The 27,027-nt window shown below is 41.0% G+C and overlaps 1 protein-coding gene and 1 long non-coding RNA gene across 6 annotated transcripts in view; one reads left to right on the top strand and one right to left on the bottom strand.

The window, feature by feature from the left end:
- Nucleotides 1-27,027, bottom strand: part of LOC112147272 (zinc finger protein 521) — a 137,019-nt gene that overhangs the window by 91,385 nt on the left and 18,607 nt on the right. For all 5 annotated transcript variants that reach the window (XM_024273527.2, XM_024273529.2, XM_024273528.2 and 2 more), the window contains exon 3: nt 24,381-24,581. In XM_024273527.2, the coding sequence (XP_024129295.1) occupies nt 24,381-24,581 (201 nt within the window). The remainder of the gene's footprint in view (nt 1-24,380; nt 24,582-27,027) is intronic.
- Nucleotides 1-27,027, top strand: part of LOC118599999 — a 73,858-nt gene that overhangs the window by 45,104 nt on the left and 1,727 nt on the right. The gene's annotated exons all lie outside the window — the stretch shown is intronic.

Here is a 27,027-nt window from a genome sequence, read left to right as displayed (position 1 = left end):
CTACTTGGCAAAAAAAAAATTTAGCGTAAAAGTTGCGTAGCGAATTCGCAAACGTGGCGTTTCCTTGTTCCTTGCAAATTTTACCAGAACATTGTGAAAACTGGATACATGAGTCAATGGCTCCAATTTAACAAAACAACACAGCATACGATATATATAAATGTATTGGAAATGTGGGCTTGGTTAACAAAAACCCTCAGTTGCTAAGGAAATCAAAAACATTATTTTTGCTGATTCTTCTAAAAATGACATAGACTTGTTTGTCGCGACCAGGTGACCAAAAAATAAAATGGTTGCTATGGAGACAAACCAATAGCAAAGCTGCTATTTTGAAAAAAGTGTTGCTTTTTTAATGAATTTGTTACAATTCGGCAGAAAGGGAGAGTGGGGGATATGTAGCCACTCAGCCAGGAGGGTGGGGGAGGGTAACCAAACATTGTCACTCGCAGCTTTAGGAAGTATATTTACTTGAACTACTAATAAAACTTGTGTCCATCTTTAATATAAAAATATATAATTTCAGATTAAGGATTTAAACTGGCAAATGATTTTTGAATGAAGCCACAGTACTAAAAACTAAACAATGAGAGTTAGCATTTGCATTAGCCAGTGCCAGAAAGCCCAGACTCGAGCCTCCTGACTTGTGACCTTTGGCTCCCTTGATTAATACACTGTGGCTTTATTTGATATCTCATCAATACTTTTCCAGCCTGTCAGTGTTAAAACAACTGGAGACAGCCCAGGAGGGAGAAGAAAACATGCATTGTGTAGAAGGGAGCGGGAGGGGAAGAAAAACAAGCATCAACTCAAGCAAGACGATGTATTTTCATGCATCCCTGTCTTAAATGTCAAGATTTCTTAACCCTCCGTGACTGCAGCGCTGACACCTCTCCGAGGTTCAACAGAAACGGCATTCATTAATAATTAGCCGAGCCGCGAGGACAGGAAGTGAGAGATAGAATAGGAGCGTGCTACTCGGCAGCTAAAATTTAAACTTCTGTCCTTTCCCCGGAGAGTAGGAATTCACTGAAACTTTTTTTTTTTCATTCTTCTCCTTTTTTTTGTTGTTTTTACTCGTGTGTTGGCCGCAGTCCTGAAGGCAGCCCACAAACGAGCAATACAGTCGTCGCATCAGCCTTATTCCTCCCTCCCCTCCTTAATCATGTCTAATACCCTCCAGATGAATAAACATCTTCATCCCTTCTCTGTGAGAGCCAGAAGGCTCCTCCACACTCAAATCCAAGAGAGGGAGACAGAAAGATAGAAGGAAATGGAAAGGAGCGCAGGAAAAGATGACAGATGGAAGGGTGGATCAATGCTGAAGTGAACCAACAGTAAAGTAACGTAGCCATGGCGAGATTTTCTGCTTCATCCAATAATTTGTCTGATCTATTTCCCCCTTGACACAATTATCACAGTAGTTCTAATTATTTTTCCCTCTTTAACAGATTCCTAATGGCAGACTGTGCTTTTTATGATCGTGCTTGTAAAGTTAAGGTTTTGGAGAGCTGTTGTGCAACCTTGTCGCCTCAGACTGTGTCCACAGACGTGCAAAGGAAGGGGGAAGGGAGCGGAGAGGGAGGAGGGCGGTCTCTGGAGAATGGGCCAGGCCTCAGACCAGTACTTCCCTGGCCCAGTAACTGTGCCAGAATACTCATGACATGTGTGTACAGTATGTGAGCGCAAATGGCAGACAGATTTAGGAGCTTGCTTTGTTTCTTCTGTTATTATTTTCTGCTGGTAACCAAGCAGCCCGGCATCGCTGTATCTTATTACAAAAAAAAGAGACAACAAAAGCGCACACATAGCCTATTCTGTGGCCAAAGATTGCACAAGCAGTTTACAGCCTCACCCTCATCTTCATTTGTAGATTAGGGATAAAATATGAAGCCTGAATACGAGCAGACAAATGACTACGGGGCATTTTACTTATTCATCCATCACCTCACAATGATTTATTCTTGTTTATCTATTTATCAGCTGATGCAAAAGCAGCTCTACGTGAAACTTCTTTTGTTAAAATTTGTATTCTAATGAACTTAGAGAGAAACTTTTGAGGTTACTATTGAAATACAAATTTGAGGGAGGTAAAAACAGAAGCCAATTCTTGCCCTTTTGGCTTCTAGATTTCAATTCAGTTTTTCTTTTTCTTTTTTTTTTATTAAGATTAACATCTCTTTTACAGAATATTACTAACTTTACTGCTAAGTACTAAATTTATAGTTAATAAACTATCAGAAAAAAAACTTTAGATTATTGCATTGATTAATTTTGCACTAAGGGACATTTTAGTAGGGGTGTGTATTGGCGATACGACACGCATCGCGATACATGTCTCAGAGTACAATACATATGACAATAAATATCGCACATTTTAACATTTTTTTAAGAAGTATGACTAAAAAAAAACTCTACCTGAATATTAATGTCTTTAAATCAAATTAAATGGTAATATTCCTTTTATTTAATGATAACAACGTTAAGTACTGCAACTCCTGTATATCTCATATTGCTACAAACTGGCTTTACACAAGCAAATTCATGGTGCTTTCTTTTGGTAAATTAAGAAAAAATATTTTTAAGAATAGAAAAAATAATATATAGAAAGAATGTCCCTTAACCAGTAAGGTTCTAAAAGTAGGATTGGGGAAATAAAGTGCTGTTATTGTGGCTCCAGGAGCCCAAATAGTGCTTTAAAAATAAAAGGAAAAATGTTATCACAGAATCAATTTTTCCCTGCATTTTAGCAATAGGATTCCCTGTCAGGAACTCACATGACCTCAGATTGAAATTCAGAATTAAAGCACGAATCATGACAAACAAGAAAATACATTTTTTTTTATAGTAAAAAATCCTGTAGCACAGAATCAGCACTGATGTATCCTTTGTTTTAATCTATATAAGTCTTTTTGTTCTCAAGTCATAAATTACTGCATGCGTCTCACTATAATGACATTCAAAGCCATCATTCTGCAGAGTGAATGTAATAGTCTACCTCCATATAAGCTATCATTAACAGCTACACCCATATCGACTAATTACTTTTCATAGGGTCATTGTAGATGAAAGGACTCGTGCCGTTATCAGTATATGAAAGACATTTTCCTGATAGGGTGGATGAGCTGGGCTGCTGTTGCTCTCACTAATATAGAAGTGGCGTCAGATGAGATGGTAATAAATCCTGTGTCACTTATACAGTGGCTTACTTGGCTATTTTGAATATCAGGAGAATATCATCAATGAGGTGACCTTTAATTAAATTTGCAGTATAAGTAAGTTGGTGAGTCAGGTGGAGAGTGGGAGATGGTTTGGTGAAATGGTGCGTTCCATACTCAAGGATTATGTCTTTTGGAACGCATGATGTCCAAGCATCGACTGTATAAGAGAACTGGACTGAGCGAACGTGACATCACCCATTTCACTAATTCAGTCGCCTTTTTTTCCGCAATATGGACGCCGCCATTTGGAGCCGGTAAGCACTGATTGGTCTGAATCAACGTTTCTATGGCAACTACTGTCACCAATCAGGAGTGAGCTTGTTGGAAGTCCACACCCCTACCACTGAAAGCGGGTTCGGGAGAATCTGTCAAACAAAACATGCAATAAAAAAATAAAAAATAAAAAATAAATTTGATGAATACCAATCCTTTATTTTGGAACTCCACTTGGTTTCCAGTCTTTGGAATTAGGCATTAAAGTATAGTGAGGTCAAAAATGTCTAAAAAATACAAGGGGTCTAATCCTATTTGTCTCCTACATCTTAAATGTTTTCTTGTTAATACAGTTCATATTTGGGAACAGGTTAGATTTTTAGGAAATTCAGATTTTAACACTTTCACACCAAAGCTTCACTGTCGCTTCAGTGTTGAGATTCTTTAAACTTTCGTAACTCTTCAAATGTTTATGCAATTTACGTAATTCCAATGGATTCTCAAGTGGACAAAACCAACCATGTGCTGAAATAATTGACTCTGGAATCACTGGACATATCAGGGTGTTGACGTCACCCACAGAAAACGCCTTTCTGGCCCTCATGAAATCAGGCTACAGCCGTCTACGTCACTTCCTGATAGTCTGCGGCCATTTTGAAACCCGTCAAAAGTATTTGGTCCAAGTCAGTCTGAGAAATGTTTTTAGAGGAAATACTGTCGCCAATCATGAGTGTTCAAAGTTCACACCCCTTTCACGGAAACGGGCAACACATGCTTTTACTAAGGCATCTGACTGATCAATTTATAACTTGAATAACTGGCGATAAGGAAAATTAGGAAAGAAGATGCTAAGAAGAATGCATCAGAGGAAGAATGATTATTCTGACAAATAGAATGGCAGAAATAACTATTTCTCAATAGAAGTCTATGGGATTTTAACCCTTTAACCCTCACGAGAGGAGAGCGGTTGATGTGTCCAGTGTTACGTCCCCAATGGGCACACATGCCTCAAGTCTAGGGGAAAATGAAAAAAAGGGGACACTAACATAAAAACTGGACATCAGTTAGAGTATTAAAGTTATTCAATAAACACAATCCTGTGTCCAGCAGAAAGAACATTAAATAATTAGTGTACTGGTTCAAACAAAAAGACAAACCAAAAGGAATTGGAACCTTGGACACACATGAAACAAGTCAGGGAGACTGGTGACCCAGCTCCCTGCTAAAGGCTGCCTAACAAAAGAAAACCAAAATAAACAAAGTCCACAAATCAAGACTACCAAGGTCCAACCCCAAACTAAAATAACAAAACCCAGCAGTGTTTCTTTCTTTGTGTTTCTTTTACATAAATGGTCAAAGAGTTACAATATGTCAAAAGGGTGTTGTTTAGGTGTCACTGGCAACAACTCTGTAATAAAAAGGTGAAACAAACACCATCTACCAGAAATCTGTTGATTTTAGATGAGAAAATGTTTGCAAAACTATAGAAATTGAGAAATCTCAGCAAAACTGCCATTCCTCATGACTAAAATGAAAATAAAACAAAAGCCTCTTTATAACTTGAACTAAAAATGTGTGCATTTTTAGACAGACTTTTGTATTTTTCAGCATCAGTTACTTCCAAAGAGACACAGTCAGACCCATATTGTTACACAAATACAGCACATATCATACGTGGCCCAGACCCATCTGTACCTTTTTTTAATAAGATGTCTTGATTAGGATTCGGCAGACATAACATCCCGCATGCACAGTCTCTGCTTTGCTAGGCCTCAGATAACCTTTATCCTATAGGGTTTAATTAATGTCAGCCAGTCTACTCTGCCTTTCAGAATGAAACGACTTATTCCTCTGCCTACATAAAGCCCAAATCCCTCTGTTTCACTGCTGAGGCCGGATGCCTTGTTTATCCCAACTACAGGTACTGCTCCCTATTAAGGCCAGCACTTGTTACAGGGAAAAGGTTGAATTATTTACCAACAGTAGAGAGGGGAGGAGATAGAAGGAGCCATTTTAGTCTTAGATGAGATATATATATATTATTTTAGGACTATGAATGCAGCAAGGTTTATTATCCAATGATGATGAATGTAATTACCAAAGATTTGAGAAAATAAAAAAGTACTACAGAGAGATCAGTAAATTGCCCCAAAACATAAAGCTTTAAATTTCTGATGTGAAGTATTTCATCATGGCTCCAATAGCCGACGGAGTTTTATCCATTCGGTCATGTGTAAATAGATGAATGTGTTTTGTTAAACAGATTCCAAGGGGGGCATGCGCAAAGTCTTCACCCAGGGCAAACTGTCTGCATTCTATCTGCATCTCAGCCTCCATGCACAATACAACAAAACATACAGAAAACAAAAGGGAGCACAGAGGGGGAGAACGAACAGACAGACCAAACAATAAACTCAACCACCAGAGACTGAGTTTGACTTTGTGTGTGTGTGTGTGCGTGTCAAAGAGGGAGCCAGAAAGCACGAGCAGGACAAGGGAGATGAAGACAAATGCAGAAGGGAAGAGAAAGACAGAGGGCGGCAGAGAAAACGAAAGACAGAGGGAGAAATCAAATTTGCAAGAACATAACAAAAAGCTGTATCTCTGACAAAAGAGAACACACAGGAGTATTTGTCTAGCTGTCTGCACCAGCAGGATCCTCTGAAAGTTTATTAAACTAGAACCCTTCAAGAGAATGCAGAGCAGTAAACTATACTACTGGGGAGGGAAGAGGGAGAGACAGAAGGAATAAGGGGGTTTGGAAAAGCTAGCTTTTCAGCCTCTGTCTCTCAGAAATTCTTTTATTTCAGCCATGCATTAAGTAACCTCCCCACTGAGTTCTGCTCCCCTTCCTGGTGTGGATAAAGCCGTCCCTCGGGGGAGCCGCTGGTAATTTCCAGCTTCGCCAGAAACTCAGGTATTAGAAAAGACCGCTTGGGGACCTGCCACAATATACCTTCACAATTTCATACGCTCTGAAAAAAGAGGGAGCCCCTCCCTTTCCAGCCTACCCCAACCTTCCCTGTAAAACCCCTCGAGGGTCCCCAGTTCAAATTTCTGAAGTGCAGACAACGGGTGTATGTGTGTGTGTGGGGGGGAGAGGGTGGTGGGGGGCCCGTGGGACCAAGAACCAGCAATAGAAAATCCACTGCATGGAGGAGAAAAAAGCATTTCCTCTCTGGTCTGGCAGGAGTGCCTTTTTTCCCCTGGCTCCCACCAGAGGCTTTTTACAAAACATGTGTTGCTGACATGTTGACAGATTGCTCAGTGAAGTGTTAGGCGCATGCACACGGCTGGCCATTTAGGGGGACATGGCTTCCTACCCAACATCCTCTACCTGAGGCACCATGTTTTATACATCACCACCCCCCCTCAAAAAAAAAAAAAGAAAAAAGGGAAACAATAAAAGGTAAGGGAGTTGCTTCCTTTGTACGGATAGCAGAATATCATAGGGCAGACTGTGTATAATGCTGCTTTAGCTCAACTGCGGTGATGGGGAGGAGCATAGGAAACAGGAACGAGAGGGGGGGGCGGCTGGTGAATGGTTTCAGGCAGGATTGAGAGAGAAAACGCACAGAGGTGGGAAAAGAAAGAGTTTGAGAGCAGATTGTGTGCTTATATGCAGCAGGTGAGCTTGTCAAACCAGTAAAAAGAAAAAAAAAAACCTCACAAGAACTCCTCTTTGTCTTCCTGCACTGAAGCCACCAATAGCAGCGAGGAGGATGGAAATCTGATCAAAGGCCAGCTCCCAGATCCAACTTCTGCTCCTATCAGGGTATCGACAGCACACATCTTAATCGCCCTGCAGCTCAAAAAGTGCTGCCGTGGCAACAGGATGGAAATGGGGATCATAATGTATTCATGGTGGTAGCGACCTGGGGGCTGCGGAGCACGCTCTCTGGGGACTGCACTTTACCCAGAGCCAGACGTGTCTGGGCAAAATCACTCCACACAAGACAGCAGCAGAATACTGAAGAGCAACGGATGGAGGAGAGACACAGAGAGGTAACAGGGATTGCTGCATGCAGATTTGGAAAACAGAAAAAATAAATAACAAAAGACTGCAGCAGTTTAGAACATTAAGAGTGAACAATGGGTGCTTAATTATGTCAGAGATGGTTGTAAACATAAAAATTTCTCGAAGCCAATAAAACAGCAACTAAGAGAACATGTGTTCAGCTTTAGAGGAAAAGTGGCATTTGTTTTACTTCACTCTTACTGTGTCAAACTCAATCGCACAGGAGGCCAAAATCCAAATCACACCTGAAGTCACCAGCCCAGAGTGTTTAGTTAACCCCCCGTTTCCCATTGATTCTCTATGAGGTTCCAAAACTCTACAGCTGTAATATACTTTCCGCCTCTGGGTGGCGCTGTTAGCACTCTCCTTGCTATCGGGTATGGGTGAAACAACCCCCAAGTGAGTCAGCCATGTTTTTTTTTTGTCCTAGAACTTCCCAAGAGCCTTCACTGTCACTTCCGATGATTTTAGCGGCCCTTTTTTAGCTAGCTATGATGGAGCGACAACGACTGTGGCAAACGTGGTCAAAAGACCAGCTCCACATCTCTCATTTGGATCTTATGGAGATAAATTGGGATCAATATTATTTGAAACCCAAATAAAACAAAATGAAAAAAATATTGGTGTTGGCCCAAAAAAATTTAAAATGTCTAAAATGTTTTGGTATTAATGTGAACGCGTGGTTTCTACATGACAAAACACTCGTCTTGGGACAACTTCAGACTATGATAGTACAGATGATATAGCCATTTTCTGACTGTAATTATCCAAGTTCTTAGTCAGTGAATACACCGGAACTGAAGTTACCAACCTCATCGACTTTGATTGGTCCTTCATGGTAGCCCTGCCTCAACTAACCACGAGGCCAAAAGTTTTGAAACTCAAATTTTCAGATTAAAAAATGAAAAAATAAAGAGTTGAAAGTAAAAAAAAAAATTGAAACTTGAAAAAATGTTTTGAAATTGAAATTTTGGGTTTTGAAACCTAAAATCAGAACATTTGAAGCTGAAAATAAAAAAGTGTATTTTAGTATAGTAGAAAGTTTTGGATATTTTACTCTCTTTCTTTATTTGTTTTTCAAATCTTTATGGCACCAATTTAGCTCCATAGATCCCAGTTTTCTGTTTTCATTGAAATAAACTTTGTTTTAGATTGTTCTTGTTTTTCAATCAAAAATGGCCAGTGAGGCCTTGCTGATATAGGTTTCAAAGACAATTGTTATTTACTTTTTATTCTTACTAATGTGTGTTACCTTAATGAATACAGAATCAAAATAAATACATTAAACCATATTCTTTTTTTTCTTTTATTTCATGACTTTCAAAAAAATATTGTATTTGGTTCGTGGACTGGGATCCCATTTAGATTTTGGCCTTAAGAGCAAAAAAGTTTGGGCGCCCCTGCTCTAATTAACTGACTAACTAATCGTTTGTATATCTTTGGATATAAACTAAACAAAAAACTAAATATCATAGCGGCACTGAACTTTAACACACCAAAGATAAAGCAGGGATTTGATTTCAGAAGCAGGGGCTTGCTGGGATGAGTGGTCCTACCTTGAGAAGCCTGATGCTGCTCGACCAGGTGGGTGGTTGGCTGGGAAATAAATTGCAGAGGAAATTGGTCCAGATTATCAGGGCCACAGAGAGACATGGCCCTTTGGCCAGGTGTGAGGACAGATAAATGGACGGATGAGTAGACGAACGGGGGAGGGGGGGCTGAAACGGAGAAGATTGATGGCTGAGCAAACGGACGATTGACGAAACCCGAGAATTCAGGTACCCACCATGCACCGCTGCCCTTGACTGGCCGTGGTACTGGTGAAAAGCTCGCCCCTTTACTGAAAGCTCTTTGTCTGTTCTACTATGATCTCTCCCTTCACACGTATGTTCATAATGTCATACATACCTGCATCAGTGCCCAAACAAACAAACACAAAAGTATAGCCCCATCTGCTTTTCGGCAGGAGGGCAGCTTCACCAGGCACCATGCCAGGTAAACATCCTCCAGCTTTGTGAACTCACTGCAGAAGGTAAGCTGGAAATACAACACTATCTTAAAAAAAAATAAATTCAATATAGTCATCGAATCTCCACCTGCACGTAGAGGAAATATCCATCTTTTTCTGCTTTTATGAGGTTATATTGCGTCTAAAAATAGCACCTTCTTGTACGATTCAAGTACATTAAGTAGCAGGAAAACAAAGGCGTTCACTTGCAGACTGCCTCTCCGCACTAACTATCCCCCACACGTTTCACGACCCCAGGCATTCCACCCAGGGCCACAGACAACTAGCCCTGCGTGTCTCCGCTCCCCACCTTCCGCTGACAGATTCTTTGAGAGCTAAACTTCAACACAGACCTCTGCGTTAGTGACGACTGAGCAAAGCAATCAAGGCAAAACTGGAAAGGAAGGGATGGAATAATAAAGACGAGTATTTGAGCGGAGAAAAACAACAGGCATGACCCCTGGCCATCCTCGGGCATCTGCTTGTCTGAGAGAGCCGTGCACACACCTAATGACTCCAGACCGCTGCGTGTCTCATAGGTTTCTTTTATCCTGGATTGCAGAAAGGCGACCGACAAGTTCTTATCGCTCATGACTTGGAGAAGTAGATTCTGTATACTTTCAAAACCAATTGTTTCGTAGATAATAATTACAAGGGAAAATGTGTATAGGCAAGATGCTGATGCTTGGAGATCGAGTTTGGACTCAAACTTCCCTTTTCTCCCTTGCTGTTGCTTGGCACAGATCTCAATTTACTTCTGCGAAGGAGATTAGTAATCATCCAGGGTCTTCATATTGATGGCCAGGCTCAGCTTGTTTGCATATTTACTGGCCTCAGAGCCCAGTCGCCTGAGGTGAGAAGCAAATTACATTTCAGCTTACCCCCACACACAACTCTCTTGCAGTTTTTCGATTTTTATCCCTCTTCTTCTCTACTCTTTTATTCCCCCCCAACCTCGTTTCTCTTAACATGCTGATCAGTCATCTTGCGGTAAGCATCCTTGCTTGCCCCGGTTGCGTCTGAGTGCCGGTCTCATTTGGCTAACATCATCACAACGTAATCTTGTTGGAGAGAGCAATCGGTTTACTTTGGAATTAGGTATTCCGTTGGCGGACCAAGAGAGAGGCAGGACTCACAGGGTTTAAAGGATGCAAACGAAAGCATGCTCTCCAGAATACAGTGGAGAGCCTGATTGGGTGATAACAACCCACACAAGCTCCATGTGAGAGTAATGAATGGCCAATGGGAGGCCTGAATAATAAAGCAATTGGATTAAAATCCAATCACAGGACGGTTTTTGTCTGTTGACTTTGTTTGTGGGGTGTGTTTTACCAACCAAGTCCATGATGAGCTAGGTGCATCGTCTTTGGTGTGGGGGGGCACATAATGTCCTGATGTAGAGACTATGTTTACCAAGGTGCAATCTTTTATTTGGCTTGTCAGTAAAAAGGATTTTACCGTCCATGAAATGAATGCAGAATGAACCAGATTAGAAAATAAAGATATCAGAAGATGTTTTTTTGTATGTTCAATCAGTGACTTACTGAGACAAAGACTGCCACAGGTGGTGAGTTCCCATTTAATCAAGGATTTTAATGTCTCTGTTTATCGCAGAGACATGCACCAAGTTGGCAGAATCCCTCCAACTTCTTGGGAGGTAACCTCCGAGGAGAGGATCTCTGATCAAATCTGTTGACTCCTCCACTATGATTGATCAGCCGGACAGGCTGGAGGAAGAATTGATTAGGTGACCTTTCCATTCGCCATGATGCTGTATCCCCTGTTATCCACTCCTTTTAAGAGGAGGTCTCCGTGTTACCTGACATTACACTTTGTACCGATACACGCTGTTCCCTTTTGTCCAACTGCAGTCCAGCTGGTGACCTTGGAGACCTGGAACGACACGCATCCTGCCCATAAACTGAATTTACGAACCTACCTTCCGGAATGAAAAATGGCAATTAGAACTAAGGAATAAATGTGTTACTTTACTTTATGATATTTGAGAATTTCTGTCCTTGTGGGTGGCTAACTATATCCTGAAATGTAGAAGGGGGCTACTCTTAACAGCCCCCACCCAAATACTACCCTTCGTCCAACAATAATAACCCCTGGGAGGGGTAGAGGACAGGGGGAAAGTTTGAGTCGTGGTGTAGCCCCACAGCTCCTAAACCACAGTGCCTAACAGGATGCCGTCACAGCTGGCTCTACTCCTTCCTGTGGGTCAGCTCCATACAGCTCAGCCTGCTGGGAGACATAAACCTGTCGGATTGGTCACTCTTTCCACCGCCCTCTGTCTCCCTCCTTCCTTTCTTCCCATTACTGGTGAGTTTGGCAAAAGCCGTCTCCGAAAAAAAAAGCCCTTTGGGGATTAAATGTACAGTATATTTCCACACAGACACTTGCAAAAATCCTTTGACCTTTCCATCAGGGAGTATTGATGAACATAACTCTCCAATGTTTCTGTTATGCGTATTTGGAAAAATGGCTTTTCTTCATCCCAAATCCACATGACATCCAGGTAACTCCTAGTGTGGATTACATCTTTTGGCGTCAGTTTTCAAGTTTTCAGAAACGTCTGAAAGAGAGTCTGCTCCTTAACTTTCTACCAAATAATGTGTCAATATAAGTGTATCAACCATCTAATATTTTTATATGATGGCGCATTTGAGTCCAAATAATTTTTTTTTTAGCTTTGGAGCCAAAATTGGACCACAGCGTGAAAGAAAATTACAGTCTAAAATAAAGGGAAGAAAACAACATTTTAAGTCTACTGACAGACTTGACCTTTGGTCTCCTGGCTAAAAAAAGTCAATAGAATATTCATGAACCACCATCGCAAAAATATAAATAGACATTGGCAGTGATTAAAAGTCTTCTTCCAGGAAAATCCTGCCATATAACAGGATAAAGGAGTGCGCTGTATATCGAATTATTGGGGTTAGTCCTTCTACTGGTGCTACACTACAAAGGAGCGAGCACTGGTAGATTATTTCTAAGGGTGTATTCAGACTGGGATAGTCTGTTGTTTCGGATCGAGTCCTGAAGATTGCATCTAGTCTGTACTCATACTTTGTGGGGAAAGAACTCTGCTTCACCTTAAGCGAACCAAATGTGTCCAGTTTGAAGATACCCTAAGATTTATACAATCATATCAACTTTGGCCTAAAATTTAGAGCAAGTTTTAATAATCACAGAATTGCTCACTTTTAAAAAACAAGCTGAAGATCATTGGTCTCATTATTTAAAGACACATTCCTATGAAATTTGTGTTTTGGTTTTTTAACCTCTTCTTGCTGCTTTTGTCTGATGAGAAAAACAAAATTAAAATAGTATTTATGTATTCAAATCATCGTGAATCAGGAGAAGACAAACAAAATGAAGTTGGAAAAAGCTTATATGAGTGGCGCAGAAGTTACTAGTTACAAATTCTGATGCATCCACTTGTAGACGACTAGATCCCTGTTTTTTTTTCCAAACTATACGACTGGATGGCTCCAATATTGCTCACCATTATGTGTTGCATCTGTAATGTTAGGTTGGAGTTGTGAGGGGCTATAAGCTAGCAGGAAAGGATGTAAATGATGGGGAAGGGGGCGGGCTTATTCTGCGCCAACAGTCCCGCCCACAACTTAGAGGTGAATTTCTATTGAAATCCTGCTGCTTTGCAGAAACTATGTCTTAGAAAACGACAGTTTTTTTTTTTATTATTATTATTTTAGCTAAAAACAGTATAATTTTTAGATAAATCAAAGGATGATTGGAGTGGAGACATTTGTATTAAAATCACAGCAAATCCACTTTGGAATGTTTTACAAATGAAATAAAGGTAGTCAATAATAAATAATGTGCATTTGTTTTCTACCTTTTGTTTGTCCCTACTTATGCTTCCCCGCATCACCTTCATCAATATTCTGGTGAGAGGAACCATGTTTGAAATAGAAAAAAGAAAATCATTTGAATTCTGGGGACCCAGAGGAGAGAGTGTAAAACCCAGAGGTAAGATCCAAGCTCGCTCTACGTGCCCTTCCACCGCCTGCCTACCTGGTAAACACCTCCACAAGCCCCCTGCTTTCAAAACACGTCGGCCGGTGCCCGTCTACTCCAGGCTGCCCCGCCAAACAGGATTGAGACGTTTTTTTTTTTACCTTTTTTTACGTATGAGTCACCACGCACAACCTGTTTGGGATTAATGATGATGTTAATAAAATTCAGCTGGCCTGTGGGTGGATTTGCCTGGCAGGCCTGGTGCCTGTCCTTCACAGAGATAAGTCCACCGCCGGCCTTATCTACCTCCCACAGCCCCACCCAGCCGTGCCGAGCACTGGACACACAACCAGTCATCTCATCACCGGCTAATTACCACCTCTGACTGTCTTACAAAGCAGGCCTGGACTCACATTACTGCCTCTGAATCCATCTCTGCTGTTTTCTATCCACTCCTTTTGGCTCCAAACTTCCTCTGTCGCGTCTGATTTATGTCATCAGTAAATTTTGCTTGTCTCTGTTCCACTTTTAATTTTCCCATTATTTATATTTGTTTTTACACTCTTTCCAGCTGAAAACACTCAGCTTTCTTGGCGGTAGGGTGACAAGTAAATCGTGCGCTCCAAATATTCCACTTCAGAGAGTCTTCATTCCGTTTACAATCCAGGTTCTGGGTAAGCGCTTAAGCCATTTGTGAGCCGGAGTCACTTCAATCTCATAGTTTCAGCCGAGCAGCCGAAGTCACTTGTGCTACAGAATGAGGGAGCGGTTTCTTTTATTCAATTGTTTTCCACTTCCACGAGCGTGTGCCAAGGGGGAGGAAAGCGCCGGCTTAACACGCTCTGCAATTCAACACGGCCAGACGCAGTCCTATTAAGATTTAATGTGCCATTCTTCTGCTTGTGCTGCTGAAAAAGACTTGCAGGCTCGAGAAAGAGAGTGAACAAAGAGCAGGCAGAGTCAGGGCCAGGGAGAGATGAAGACAGTGCGGAGAAACCGACACAACCGCTCCATGAACCGGTCGTTTTCATGCAGCTCTACTCTGTCATTTGAAGGAAAATAACAAACAGTGTCCCTGATCTAGTATTTTCCCTCCATGTGTGTAGCTCTGAGTGAGGACTTGACATTATCTCTGTTTTGTCCACATGTCATCCCCGCTGTTGTGGCTACCTACTTAAGAAAGAGGTCAACTGGATGAAGTCCCAGCATGTGTTGGGCCTCTTGGGCGATGAATTATGTGTTGTCTAAAATACAAACTGCAAGCGCGCAGGTGCAGCCAGGCAGCAGGAGTGCATATGCTCGTTAAACGTGTGCGCATGCACATGTGTGCGTGTCTAAGCGGACAACTGATTAAACAATCAAACACGTGAGTGACACAGCAGAGGGTCTGAGAATGCTAGCTTAAACACACAAGCCTTTCTATTCTAATTGTGTGAATGCTTCAAAGTATCACACTGTAGGGATTCTCCTGCCCCTTATGTTTTTCGGCACGTAAAAACTCAATCACACTTTCAGCGATTTTAGTAATCTTGATATCAAAACATTCAGCTCGTTCATTACATCAATGATTGTACTTCTGGTATTCATAAATTTGATAGTTTTTGAAATATTGAGCAAAATATGTCCTATAGGAAATGAATATGAAATTCTTCAATTTTTTTTATTTTTAAGTAGATTAGCAACAAGCTTTTAAATATATTCATGGACTTTCTTTTAATCTTTTATAGTAATTTTAAAAAAATTGGCAACTGAGTTATTATATTGAGGTTAAACTGAGTTTATTGTGTGCTATTTCAGAGTTTAGCTAATAGTTTAGCAACATGCTAACATTTTTGGCTAATTCCTTATCTTTTGGGATTTTAGGGAAATTTAGAGTTTAGCTTCTATTTTAGCAACAAGCTAACTTTTTAACTAATTTGTTATCTACTGGGGTTTTTGGCTAATTTAGAGTTTAGGTTCTACAGTATTTTAGCAACATGCTAACATTTTAGGCTAATTTGTTATCTACTGGGGTTTTTAGGCTAATTCTGAGTTTAGCTTCTATTTTAGCAACTGGCTAACATTTTAATTAATCTAGTTTACTGAGGAATTTAAGACTATTTTGGAGTTTAGCTAATATTTAAGCAACAAGCTAGCTTTTTTGGCTAATTTGTCATCTACTAAGGTTTTTTTGGGCTAATTTGGAGTTCATATTCAAGCAACACAAAATATATTTTCGCAAAATTGGAATGTATTAGGGACTTTTAATCAATTCTACTACAAATGTTTCCAAAATTTAGATTAACTTCAGCACGCCTTCATAGTTCATAGAAATTTCCAGTCTTTTAGCAAATGTTAAATTTTGCAAATAACTTTTGCATTTTCAGCAAATCCCTTCAGCAATTAAAGTAAATTGCATCACCATTTTCAACAAAAGGCTTCTTCAGCAACTACTTTCAACAAAAAGCATTCACACTAGCTTCATCGCAGGTAATGCAACTTTTCTATTTTTGATTGTTTCTCTGCAGAAAATGCAGGTCTCGTCTGCCAAAGGCCAATAAATACTTTATACAGTGCATAATGTGTGCGGTGTGAAGCGCAGGGGAAAGAGAAATAGGGCGTTCTCACGAGGGCATATGCTTTGAATTTCTAATGACACTCCTGTTAACGTAACTTGCACTGTTGCACAAAGAGAAAACACACAGGGAGGCTTCACCGGTGAAGCCCCCCTACACCCCCCTGTCCTTCATAACCTCACTTTCTATTGATACCTGTCTTCTTTCCTTTTTTCTTTTTTTTTCACACCCACACACGTAAAAACACATACACCAGAAAGACTCAAGTCCAATTGTGAGAGCTCACTCTAGCATGAGGTCTCTTTTCAGTGGCTGCGTTGTGCCAGAAGTAGCTATTCTCCCCTGACCGCCTCTCCTCCTTTCAAAGCCTTGTAATCAGCGAGCTGCTCTTTGTACCAGGATGTCACAGGACGCCCAGGCAAAAACACAGCAGACTTGCTGATGAACGCCGTGGTTCAGAGTTCGGCTAATCAGGTCTTGTTCATTTCGCTTTCCTCCTATCTGGGCCTTTTGAAACATACAGAGTCGATGCACTTTTTGTGCTATCTTCTTGGCAGCCACATAGCAGCTGTGGGATCAATACAAAAAAGTTATGCGTGCGAGGGAGAGAGAATAAAAATCATCACAACCGAAAGGAGGGGGGGGCTGTTGGAAACAAACCAAAATGCGGAGCTTTGTGATGGTTGGGAGATTTACGGAATATTTTCCTGACCCAAACATTACATGTAAACAAATCCAAAACAAAACATTTTGTGGTCTGGAAAAATTAGATGGAAAACACAAAGAGAGGCTTCATATTTAAACTGCTTCAATCGCATTAGCCTCCCCATCTCCATGTCAGGACGTTATTGTTCCTCACAAAGTATTAGTGTTTCATTTGTATTTCTCTCATAAAAATGAAATGTATTTTATTGAATTCAAATGCATTCTGCCGTGTCTACAGGGATGCAAAAAGGGGAAATCTACATAATACAAATCCACATATCGCCCAGTTATCGGCCTCTGTTTCTCCAGTGTACCCTCTCTGATTGATTCCTTTATCTAAAGGAAGCAGAAGACATGCTCTGTTTGCTCGCACAGTGGCCAGCAGGAAAACAGAGAAAGACACTTGTTAAAAAGGTCATCTCACAGAGGGTTAAAATAGCAGGGCACACTCTCCCTCTGGGGGCAGAAACCATGCCCCTCCTCTGGTGAAGGACACAAGAAAAAGGTGCTGCTGGGCTCATAATGAAAGAATGGTTGGGCCATGTGTGCACTAGCCTATTCAAATACCTTCAGAGGCACAGAATTGACAGACGCTTGAATTAAATTGTGAGGTGAAGGAGTTATTTTTATTTACAGTGAGGTCCAGCTAGTAAACCGTGAAAATGAGACGAGGTGCAAAGTGTTTCTTTGGTGTGTGGGTCTGAAAGGCCGGTTTTCTTGCCTACCAATCTCATATCTAACATATGAAGGTGTCAACTGAGAGCAAAAGTCAAACTACAGATGCAGTTTCCAGGAAGAATCATTAAAGTCCCACTTCAATCATCTTTGGGTCTATTGTAAAAGTATTCCCAATGGTCTTTAATCACGATTTTGCAGTTTTTAGCCAAATTGAAAAAAAAAACATCATAGGTTCTGCAGAGTGGCAGTAGTTCATGAAACTCACCTCTTAATTGTACCTGACCTCATTTCCCATCATCCATCTGTTTATGTGCTCTTCCACTAGCTTACAGACTAGGGGTGTCACGGGAAATTGATATAGCGATATATCGCGATATTTCATTTGGCGATACTTTTATTGATTTAAATGATGACGATATTTCTTTAGTTATTTATGAGTGTCCTACAGCATCTTACTTTTGCTTTTCCCCTTAACAAAACTTTGCCAACTAACGGTCGGGGGGACCGCTAGTTGGCTCTACAGCTCTAAACAACAGCAAGATCTTGCGAGAACCATACTTGCTGCCAGGATCATATATAAATGTGGGATTTGTAGCGGCTCAAATAAAAACGAATAAAGCAATGTCACTACTTCACTTTAATTAAAGACATTTCAATATTTATGGAGTTTTTTTTCAAGGTCATACTCTTTAAAAAAAAGTAGAATTTTCCGGTTCAGTTGCGGGATATATTGTAATACGTATATCACAATATATCCTTAAAAGAAGTGAAAAATTGTTCCAGTACAGTCTTGGGATATATCGTGACATGTATATCATGATATATCCTTAATACGTATATCAAGAAATATTCTTAAAAAAAAATTGCTCTGGTACCGTTGTGGGATATATCATGATACATATATCACGATATATCTTTAAAAAAGTGAAAGATTGTTCCAGTACAGCCGTTGGAAATGTTGTGATATGTATATCACGATATATCCCCAAAAAAAGGTTAAAAACATTGTTCCAATACAGTCGTGGGATATTTTGTGATGTATATGACGATATATCCCAAAAAAGTGAATGATTTTTCACTTTTTTTTGGATATTTCATGATAACTGTATCACGATATTTCCTTTAAAAAAAGGGAAAATTGTTCTGGTACAGTCTTGGGATATATGTATATCACAATATATCCTTAATACGTATATCAAGAGATATTCTTGAAAAAAGTGAAAAATTGTCCCAGTAGGAGTTGTGGGATGTATCGTGTTACGTATAGCATGGTATATCCTTAAAAAAAGGTAAAAATTGTTCTAGTACAGTTGTGGGATATATTGTGATACGTATTTGACAATATATCCTAAAAAAGTGAACAAATTGTCACTTCTTTAAGGATATTTCATGATAAACGTATCACAATATATCCAGTTGTATAGTACAGTCGCGGGATATATCGCGATACAAATCATATCGTGAGACATGTATTAGGAAACATATTGTATCACCAGACTCTTGCCAATACACACCCTTTTTACTGACCCTCACGACCCCAAGCTAACGCTAGTAGTGTAACATAATGGCGACCAATGCCGGAGCTATCCAGTTGTACAGTTTTGGGCCAGAGTTTGTAGTAACTACGTCCCTTTTTCAACAGCATTATTCATCTGCTCCTGATTTACACTACTTTGAATACAGAAATACTCAGAGATGCAATCTGAAGGATTACTACATGCCCTCCATCATAAGAAGACATTAAAAATACAATTTTCATTGAAGTGGGTCTATACAAAAGAAAGAAGTGAACACAGATATAGTGAAAGGGAAAGACAAAGCATTTATGAAATGCTTTTGGAAAGGCCCATGGAATAGCTATGCCTCCAGCCTCCCGTCTCCTCCCCAGGGCAGCCTAAAGCCCTGTCGGCAGGATGCTGATCCCCACATGGAAACCTGATCTGCAGCCATCCTGGAGCCAGAGGGAGGGGGGGAGGGGGGGCGCTCTCCCCTCCCCCCCACAGAGCCCCTTTACTTCTGCCCCAGAGTAAAAGGGGTGCTCTGGGGGAGCATTCTTCTAGCCCTTCCCCAGCCAGCCTCCTCTCTCTACTCTCCAGAGGAGCATTCTTCCAGCCCTGCCCTAGCCTTCACTGGGACTCTCCTGGGGAGCATTCCTGAAGCCCTGCCCCAACCCAAGACGGGCTCCCCGGGGACGCATTCCTGCAGCACTTTCTCTCCTTCTCCGTTTCCCTCTCCCCATCTCCCTCTTTTCTGCCTCTCTCTCGCCTTCCTCCGCAGTCCAGCATTAGGCCGATCAATAGCACCGATCGCATCGGGGACACAAGGCAATCCATACCCATGCGCTCCCTTAGCGCACTGCAGTGGTCACAGCTTAAGTGCATGGAAAGGTGTTACACCTCTGCCAGATAGAGGGGAAGCTAAAGGCTCCATTGATCGAGGTGACATGTAACATCTTTCTTCTCTGTTCATCGGGCGTGGTCAACACACAGTTCGGATGTGTTTGAACCCCACTCCTCGAACCGGTCTCGGGTTTCTGTGCATAATGAATCCCAGAAAACACCAGGAGTTTTATTGGCTGGATGGGAACGAGCCGAGGTTTGTCAGCAAGCAAATCTCCATTTGTGGATTGGTTCCAGTCAAGCTCTGCAATTTGTTTACCAAAAATAAAACATTTAAAATGGTAGAAAACGAGGAGTTTAGCAGGTGCTGGTGGCTGATTAGAAAATGGTTCTAATAAAGCCTCCATCTGTGGGTAGAGACTTGATGTAAGGCAGATTAATTGGTCATGGATGTCTACATAATGCCACATAGGAAATCTCCTCCCATATTCCAGAGAATACACACACACACAAATTCAAAGTACTTAGTATGCCATCTAGAAGTTTCTTTTCTCCCACTGTGTTTGAATACTAATAGAGTTTTTCTGCACAATCACAATACCCTAATGGCAATTACGTTCTTTTGTTTAGTTTCCACAGGGGCTCCTTTCCAAACTGTGTGGGTTTTTTCCCCATCATTGAACAATTAGGAGTTATTTGTCTGTAAGATTGGCATTTATAAAAGATGGGCTTAATTATTAAAAAAGTATTGCTGAGTCAGCCATGACCACAATTAGATGTTGCAACACATAAACAAGAGGTTTCCTATTATTACTATTAAACCAATTCCTTTTTTTAAAGTTTCTCGAGGGTGTCGACATCACATTAGAGCTCTGATGGATGTGGGTGGTAAACTGGAGAAATGAAAAAAAAAAAACTGACATGTCTTCAACTTTAATTTCCTAAAAACAAATTACTTTTTTATTAGTATGAGGCAAAAGTGAACAGCGTATTGATTTTCACGGTTTTCGTCAACTGTCAAGTTTTCTTTGTTTAATCTGAGCACTAAGGAGAGCCTTTGGGGCAAACATGTGGTAGATATAAACACATCTGCACATTCATGTGCAGTTAATGTACTGACTAAATTACACTTAGAAAGCTTGACACACTGCAGATGAACATTTGTAGTGTCCACAGACACACTAAGGTTTAGAATGACTTTGGTAATGGAAAATCTTTCAAAAACTTCCGCGACAGTAGACGGCTTTGTAAGTTAAGGTTTTAAAACATAGTGTTCTCTAATAACTGAGCGTTCCAGTCCAGTATTTTGAGCGTTTCCATTATAAAATAGATCCCCTAAGCCGGACCCCTTTTAGTTATGGGTCCTTAAAATGGAACTACTGGTGAAACCTGTTCATTGGCTGTAGGACAAAAGAAAGAAATCTTCTCTCAAACAACATTAAATGGTTTGTAAATACAAAGTTTTAAAAGTGGGTAAAAAAATTAGCTTCTAGACGACCTCCATTGTTGTTGTTGTTGTTCGCTTCACTCCGCATGCGCCGTGACGGTCCAACTTTGAGTGGAAATACTCACTGTTCTATTCTAAACCGGACCGGACTGTTCAGTGGAAACGAGGTTTTAAAGATCCACTTTATTCATCTTTTGATCTATTTTAAAGACCTTCCTGGTATTTTGTTTTGTCTTTTTAATTATGACGTAATTTTAAGCCAAAATGAAAAAAAACCTGCACTGTTTTCTAGGACATAGTTTCTGCAGAGAGCGGCAGTAGTTTATTGTTGTGGGCAGGATAACCCATAACTGAGAGCTCTCTGTTTACAGATTCTCCTGCAAGATTACAGCCAATTATACCCCAATTTAAAGGGCCTATACCATGCTTTTCTTAAGTATTTCAAAGTAAACTATTTCCATATATATGATCATATATTATTTGGCAGAGACGGTGGCAGAGACGAGGACTCTGGACAAACTGCTGGACATCATGGACAATGCCAGCCACCCTCTGCACACCGTCATCACCAACCAGAGGAGCCTGTTCAGTGGGAGACTGCTCGTACCAAAATGCAGGACCAATAGACTCAGGAACTCGTTTGTGCACCAGTCTGTCACACTCTACAATGCTTCACGGGGGGGGAGGAGATAGTAGAGGCGGACTGGATACAAACAAACAAACAAACAAATCCGTTCAGCAATTCATCCATCCACTCATGTGCAATAAAGGTATAAGTGCAATAAGTAATACTGTAATAACCTACCTATCATGTGCAATAAGTCAATCACAGACCCAAACCTGTTTTGATACCGCCATACAGACTGATCTTCTTTACGCTGTCGTACTTCTTTGCCTCTTCATTGTTATTACTGTACATTGAGATTTTTTTATCATGTATATGTACATTGTACATTGTGAGATTTTTATTTTTTATTATGTATACCCTGTAAGCTGCTGAAAGACTTAATTTCTCCAAGGGTGCCATCCCAAAGGGATTAATAAAGCAAGTCTAAGTCTAAGTCTAAGACTAAGTCTCTATTTTTGGCACAATAAAGAACGTATTGATGAAATATGAAGTAATAGCCTCAATTTCTGATGCTCTGTCTTCCGCCGCTTGTGCGTGTCGCCCATTTCATGACATCAACCTAGAGCTGGCCTCTGCATCGTTTTTGGAATTCCGCCACGAAAACATGAAACATCCAAATTTTTGTAAATATGTATGTGCATACAGTACATTTGATTTTAGTAGCCCTGGCCAGCACTACAACCAGTGCAGCGATGGCCAGGGCTAGCAGCTGAGCAAGATGATGAGCAGCGAAGCTTTCTAGCGGCTGATCACCGCTAGCTACACAGTGAAGCTAGCAGCGATGTTAGCAGCTGATCACCCATAGCTACGTTGTGAAGCTAGCGGCAATGTTAACGGTCGATCACCACCAGTTACATGGCAAAGCTAGCGGTGAAATTAGCCGCTGATCACCACTAGCTACATGGCAAAGCTAGCGGCAAAGTTGACTGCTGATCACCAATACCGACGTGGCAAAGCTAGCAGCAAAGCTAGTGACTGATCACTACTAGCTATGTGGCAAAGATAGCGGTGAAATTAGCAGCTGATTACCGCTAACTACATGGCAAAGCTAGCGGGGATGTTAGCGACTGATCACCACAACCTTTATGGCAAAGCTAGCGGCACAGCTAGCGACTGATCACTACTAGTTATGTGGCAAAGCTAACGCTAGCGACAAAGTTAACGGTTGATCACCACCAGTTACATGGCAAAGCTAGCGGTGAAATTAGCGGCTGATCACCGCTAGTCCCATGGCAAAGCTAGCGGGAAAGTTGACTGCTGATCACCCCTAGCTACATGGCTAAGCTAGCAGTGATGTTAGTGGCTTATCACCCCGAACTACATGCCTAAGCTAGCAGCAAAGTTAGTGGCTGATCCCCGCTAACTACATGGCAAAGCTAGCTGTGATGCTAGCGGCTAATCACTGCTAGCTACATACCGACGCTATACGTAAAGTTAGCGGTTTGTATTAGCCCGGGGGTGGTGCTGGTAGCGCAGACTCTTCCTGGAAGAGGCTGTTCTGTGACATCAGCTCGTGAGGACCTGCTTGTTTTTGTGGCTTGGAAGAGGCTGGTGCTCATAGCGCAGGCTTTTAGAGGAATAATCAGAAATGCGTGAATGGATCAAAATACCACTTTGGGGTTGTTTATAGTGAGGAATTAACATTATAACAGCTCAAAAAGTTGATTTTGCATGGTATAGGCTCTTTAACATTACCGGTGCAAAAGAAAACCAGTTTTGAGGAAAAGGAAGACGTGCATGGATTTATTTGTCTACAAGGGGATGCATCAGGATGGAGCTTGTGGGCCCACCACAGTATTTTCTACATCACAAATAAGCTCTGTTTCACACAGATTTTTTTCATCTGCTACTGATTCACAACGATTTGAATAAAGAAAAACTCCAAAATGCAATTTTGAGCTTTATTTTTTATATATATATATAATTGCCACAAGAGCACAATTTTCATTAGAATGGGTCTTTAGGATTTATAATGTTATCTTTAAATGTTCACCATTAGCTCTCACTTATTTTTAAAGCTAATTATTATTAAAGCGTAGTTCACGCTGAGCTTCTGGGAAACCTGGGTCAAATTGACATGTCTGGATGCGAGCCCCTCATCACACTCAGTTTAAACAGCGAGGCTACTAAAAGCACATGGAAACCTTCAGTTCACATCATTAGTCCTGTCTGCCACCTTGTCAGGGTATTTATAGTTCCATTCATCCATCAACAGGTCAATGACACGGTTTGCCAATGGTATCTGTCTCCTTCAGCGCCATACGGTATCACTATTGCAAACCAGCTGAGGAACTTTCCTGGAGCAAAGATCTGATTCCAGCTGGCGGTCTGGTTACTGTTGGACCAAGAAGCAGCATGTTAGTAACACACTGTTGGAATTAGTGGAGTAAAATGTTGTGGAGGTGCCCTTGCTGCTTGATACCAAGTAAAGTAATTGTATTTGTAAGTGGTGTAAAGATGTGTAAAACTATCACACATGGAGAGGAAAATTCTCTGTTGAAGACACAAGGAAAGAGTGTGGGAGTGGAAGAGGAGCTGAGTGGCAGAGTGGAGGGGGAGGCTCGGTGGGCTGAACGTTGTTTACCTGTCAGCTGGCATTGATTAATCTTGTGTTCGGTAAGATCGCTCAGCGACTCGAACACCTGCCGGCAGCTGTCGCAGCTGTGCAGAGCCGGCTCCTCGTCCTCCTCTTCTCCCTCCTCTCCTTCCTCTGGAGAGAGCAGCCCCTTCCTCAGTCGCCCAACCTCACCATCTTCCGCCGCCCTCTCGAGGGCGCTCTCTGGGTCTGTGGGGCCACAGGAAAACACACCGTCAGAGCCCTGACCCGCGCAGTCGTTCCGACAATAAAGCGAATTTCCAGACTCTGGCTTTAATAAAAACAATAATAAAAGCTGTAATAAAAATGCAGGTTCAATTTGGACCTCTGCAATTCAACCACTCATGGCATAACACGAACAGGTGAGAAATAGTCGGGCAGAAAAGGTGGCAGAATGCTCACAAACACACACACACACATGCTCTTGTTATTAGAAATGATTTTATCTGGTGTTTGCCTTGCTTCACCCAAGCAAAACTTCAGTATATGAAACTAGACTGATGGGAATATGTGTAGTTAATAAGTCCGGGATTCCAGTTTGGGTGGACAAAAGAAATATGAAATTCCACCAGCGGGAGCTGAACTGGATCAGTCAGCATCTGCTCAAAGAGAGCAACTCCAGATATCTAACCAGAACTCTGGGTGCATGCAGTGCAGCTTAGTAAAACACAAAAACTGAGATTGTTGTGGGTTAGACTTCGTCACGACGCACTTCCTTAAATTATTCAGCCTTGCTCCCAGGCAGCCGCGGGTCTCGCGCATCAATATTCTTCAATCCATCTGCAGTTTTGTCTCTCGTTGGCTTTGTGCCTCGGCAGTGCCAGGGGTGGGCCACTGACTATCCAAACCAGGGATAGGAAGCATCTTTCAAATTGCCAGTCTAATCTGAAGTTCTTCACATGATGCTAAAATATCCTGGCAACAAATAAAACCTCACATTGCTCACTCGCGGTGCACCATCCACATTTTATTGCAGAAGAGGAAGAAAAAAATAGAAAAAATAAAAAAATACAGTGCAGTTTGCAGCATCTTATAAATACTGAGCATGGCCTGAAGCACTCTTTCTCCCCTGCTGTGACCATTACCCTTAACAATAACACTGATTAAAAAGCCATACTTACAATCAAACAATCATGTCACCCCAGTCATGCTTTGTGGGGGGAAAACCTTTTACTGGCAGCCATTTTAAGCCCCACTTAAAGAAGTGCTCCGTCTGAAATTCTGAAGGAGAACCAGATTTTTTTTCTTCGTTTTTGACATTTTTTTTCAACCTATCACGCCATTTACAAAGCCTGAGGGCGAGGAGCGCGTGGCACAAGTGGCTGCGAGTACGGGCGTACAGCAGCCATTTTACACCCTCATCTGTAGGGTGCCCTTAAACTGTGAAATTCCTTGAGGAGAGGCGTTCCAGAACTCATCAAGGCCACCCAGGATTTTTTCCTTTCCCCCCCATTTGCGCCAAGCATTGATGTAACATCACACCCTCCATTGTCCTTCCCTCTTGGCGACCGAGGCTCTCGGAACATGCCCTCTAAAAATATCAGCGCCGTGGTTCCCGTTGGGACTGTGCAGAACAGAACAGAAGGTGTTTCAAGAAAATGAAAATCCCAGCCCAATCCTCACAGATGCGGGCCTTTCTTGCTCTCAGGGACGCGCTTTTGACTGAGGCCAAAAGCCATACGATACAGAGTTATGATTCATCCAAACACAGGCAGAGTACGCTGTATGTTTAAAAAGTTAAACTTTTTTTTTCTTTTTTTTTGCAGGGAGTCTATAGATGAGCTTTTGACTTGGAAACCTCCGAAACTTTTAAAAGAACTAAATCGAGAATTCTTAAAATTTTTAAACATATCTTTAAAGAAGCAAAAAATCTGCCAAAGGTGTAAGAAAAATGGTCTTCCCTTAGTAAAAAGTAGTCCGCTTAAACAATGTGCTAGCTTTTTTCTGGCTAATTTGGCATCCACGGAATTTTTTTAATACATTAGTTTGGAGTTTAGCAATATGCTAACATTTTTGGTTAATTTCTTTTCTACTGATATTTTTATAAGCCAGTTTAGAGTTTAGTTTTTATTTTAGCAACATGCTAAAATTTTTGCAAATTTGTTATTACTGAGGTTTTTATAGGTTAATTTAGAGTTTAGCTACTATTTTAGCCACAGGCTAATGTTTTTGACTAATTTATTTTACTGAGGATCTTTTTGGCTATTTTGGAGTTTAGCTAAAATCTAAGCAGTGTGCTAATTTTTTTTTTTTTGGCTAATTTGGAATTTACTTAAGTTTTTTATGCTAATTTGGAGTTTAGCTTATTTATTAGCAACAAGCTAACGTTTTTGGCTAAATTTGTTATCTACTGGGGTTTTAGGCTAATTTAGAGTTTAGCTAATATTTTAGCATCAGGCTAACGTTTTTGACTAGTTTAGTTTACTGAGGAATTCTAGGCATTTCCGGAGTTTAGCTAGTTTAGCAATGTGCTAGCTTTCTTTTTTTTTGCTAGTTTGGCATCTACTAAGGGTTTTTATGCTAATTTGGAGCTTAGCTCATAGTTAAGCAACACACTGGATATTTTTTGCAAAATTGGCATGTATTCGGGATTTTACCACAAATTTTTCAGAAACTCTTTCATAGTCTGCAATGA

The sequence above is a fragment of the Oryzias melastigma genome, linkage group LG17 (genome assembly GCF_002922805.2).
Source record: "Oryzias melastigma strain HK-1 linkage group LG17, ASM292280v2, whole genome shotgun sequence".
Taxonomy (NCBI): domain Eukaryota; kingdom Metazoa; phylum Chordata; class Actinopteri; order Beloniformes; family Adrianichthyidae; genus Oryzias; species Oryzias melastigma.
Note: the sequence above shows the minus strand (reverse complement) of the source record. Positions and strands in the feature narration are given on the sequence as shown.